The sequence below is a fragment of the Otolemur garnettii genome, unplaced genomic scaffold (assembly GCF_000181295.1).
Source record: "Otolemur garnettii isolate 467f Iridium unplaced genomic scaffold, OtoGar3 scaffold00024, whole genome shotgun sequence".
NCBI classification, from domain to species: Eukaryota; Metazoa; Chordata; class Mammalia; order Primates; family Galagidae; genus Otolemur; species Otolemur garnettii.
In genome coordinates, this window is record NW_003852419.1 from 20,181,263 (window position 1) to 20,184,519 (window position 3,257).

General features: G+C 33.9%; 1 protein-coding gene across 1 annotated transcript in view; it reads right to left on the reverse strand.

Moving 5' to 3' along the window:
• WDPCP (WD repeat containing planar cell polarity effector) overlaps positions 1–3,257 on the reverse strand; it is a 375,892-nt gene that overhangs the window by 33,614 nt on the left and 339,021 nt on the right. Inside the window, exon 16 of the mRNA XM_023512057.1 lies at positions 811–890. Coding sequence (XP_023367825.1) covers positions 811–890 — 80 coding nt within the window. The remainder of the gene's footprint in view (positions 1–810; positions 891–3,257) is intronic.

Below are 3,257 nucleotides of genomic sequence, written 5' to 3' on the forward strand. Positions count from 1 at the left end.
TCCGCCACAACGCCTGGCTATTTTTTGGTTGCAGCCATCATTGTTTTGGCGGGCCCGGGCTGGATTCAAACCCGGCACCTTAGGTGTATGTGGCTGGCGCCTTAGCCACTTGAGCCATAGGCGCCAAGCCTATATTACATCTTAATATCTTTAGAAGGGAGTGAGAAGGGGACATAGTGAGAACACTCAAATGTTAATTACTTTTGTCCCTTTACAGGCAGTCATCTACATATATTATTTGTATTTTCTATACCTGGAATTTCTTTTGTATGTTGAAAGTCTACTTATCTTTGAAGCTATCTGTTCAGCTGGACAGCTTGTCTAGCAGTGATTTCTGTTACTGTCATGCTGTTTTTTTGGTACTGCTTTTGGGGAGTATATTACCTGTGATATCGTACTATGTACACTTTTTTCTTTTCTACTCACTTAAGCAAGATTCATGCCATTTTTTTCAGTGACCCTCAGAGCCTGGCTATTCAAAGTGTAGTCTCCAAGCTAGCAGCTTATCAACAGAGAGCTTGTTAGAAATGCAGAATCATGGTCCCTACCCTAGACCTACTGAATCAGAATCAATACTTCAACAAGATTCTCAGATTTATCCTCATTTATTTGTATGATCATTAAAATTTAGCTTTGCTATTATAATCACATTATGGTGGTGTTTTACATTACATCAGCCAAGAACAGTCTTATAACACATCAACTAGAAATGCTTAAGATTTTCTTATTTATTTGCTGAAAGTTCTTGCAAGCTATGACATTGTTTTTCTGTTTTACTTTGAATACTTTGGGTATCTTGAATACCATTACCTTCTGTATTACTTGTATTAGCCATCAAAGATCCAGCACAGATGCCTTTTTCAACTTCATTCCTTCTGTCAGTTCCTTGTCTGTAGAGTATGGGTATTTTAATTGGAAAGAAGATAAAAAATGAAAATTTTAAGGAATAAATTACAAATTTTAAGAGTATTGAAGTTTCAAATTTCTGAGTTGTTAAAAAATATAATTTAAATAAATTTCCCTGGACCCTTTCAAAAATATAGTAGTCATTTAAATACAACGAAAAAATGATGCATTTTACATATATAGCTTTTTTACTTTTCTTTCTTCTTCTTTTTTTTTTTTTCCCAGAGACAGGGTCTTACCCTGTCACCAAGGCTGGAGTACAGACATATAAGGATTGCTCGGTGCAGTTTCAAACTCTTGACCACAAGCATTCCTCCTTCCTCAGCTTCCACTTCAGCTTCCCAAATGGCTGGGACTACAGGCATGAGCTACCATGCCTGGCTAATTAAAAAAAAAAAAATCTATAGAGAGAGTATCTCACCATGTTGCCCCAGGCTGGCCTTGAACTATATACAGTTTTTAGAAGACAGAATCATGGAAACCAAATGGTGATGTGCTGAACTCCTGGTTATTACAAAAATAAAATGAATGATAACATTTTTATGTTGAATAAATAGTATTTTCCTAATTTAAAAAGTAATCCACTATTGGTGTAGGAAAACCCCCAAAACATAGAAAAAGAATACTAACACAATCCAAGAAGAGTTCTTCTTTGAATATTTAGCTACTGTACTTATTATTTATGCATCTTAAAAAAATAAAGCTGAGACAATAATGCCTTATAAAATTTCATGTCATCTTTCACTTACTATATACATGTTATATGTGTTTTATAGTGTTTACTGTTAAAATTATTATATATTTAAATTGACTTTCTTCAGATGTAGAGTTCTATGAATTTTAATAGATATTTAGATTTATGTTGTTATCACCACAATCAAAATACAGAACAGTTTCATCATGCCAAAAAACTCCTTTTATATATATTTTTTAATAGTCATGCCATCCCTTATTCACAACCACTGGCAACCACTGAAATCTCCATAACTATAATTTTGACTTCAAATCATACAGTTTAGAAATCTGTGACTAAGTTTTGTCTCTAATATAATGCCCTTAATATTCATCTCAAGTTGTTATGTGTATCAATAGGTGGTTACTTTTTATTGTTGGGCAGCATTCCATTTTACACATGTACTAGCTTATTTATTCACCTGTTGAAAGAAATTTCTCAGTTTATTTTTTTTTTGCAGTTTTTGGCCAGGGCTGGGTTTGAACCTGCTCCCTCTGGCATAGGGGGCCAGCGCCCTACTCCTTTGAGCCACAGGCACCTCCCTAGATTTCTCAGTTTTTGAAAATTGTGACTAAAACTGCTATAAACATTGATACACAGGATCAATATGCCCTAAATTGCAGGGCATATCTATAAACATATACATTTGAAAATTACAGTATCAGTAAAAGTGATACAGTTTACAGGTGAAATGAAACTATCTGGAATTGGCCTACTATAAGTTTCTGAACCTGGACTGATACAATATATTTATATATGTTATATATAAAAAAGTTTTGTTTACATCAAGTGGAATTGGAAATCCATGCTTTTACTTTTAAAATCTAAGGAGGGCAGAAATCCAGACTAAAAAGATATTTTCTCTGCTCTATGTTGAGTCCAACAGCTTCATTCATGAACCACTTGTTAAAAGTCTCAAATAATCAACAAAACGAGAAAACCCATCCATACTACCAGTTGCTGGACATTTCTTAAGCAAAGGGGTAGAGTAAAAGTAGTTACTTTCTCCGCTAATGCCCCAGGGGATCCAGCCTACTTTTATTAGAAGACTGCAACTCTTTATATAAATGCAGTACTATTTTAATCTGTATTTAACATACATGGATATACTCATTTCTTTGTGTGTGTGTGTGTATGTATGTGTGTAATGTGATGCTACGTCAGGCCAGACAACTTGTTATTATGCCACTAACAAACTAATCTTAATTGGACCCTTAATTTCTGCACACACACAAATAAATTATTTTAGCATGCTATATATCACAAGCTCTAGGGCAACAGGATGGCAGTGTGATGATGAGACAGGGCTAATGCTCTTCTCTAAACAAAAGAAAATTTCTAGAATTTCACATTATTTTTCTTAAAAATATATTTTTCCCTAGTACTAAAATATATTTATTAAGATACAACTAGAAGCCAGTAAGCTTAGAAATACAGTTTGCATGAAAACACACCCTCTATAGGCAGGGTTTATTACCTCTTCACTGGCTAAAAACATGAAGTTTTAGTTTTTATGGACATTTTTCTTCCCCTTTTAGATTTTGCTGAGAAATTAAAAGAGAATTTACAGAAAGGTACAGAAAATTCTCTTAGATGTTTGATGGAAAACAAGGGAAAT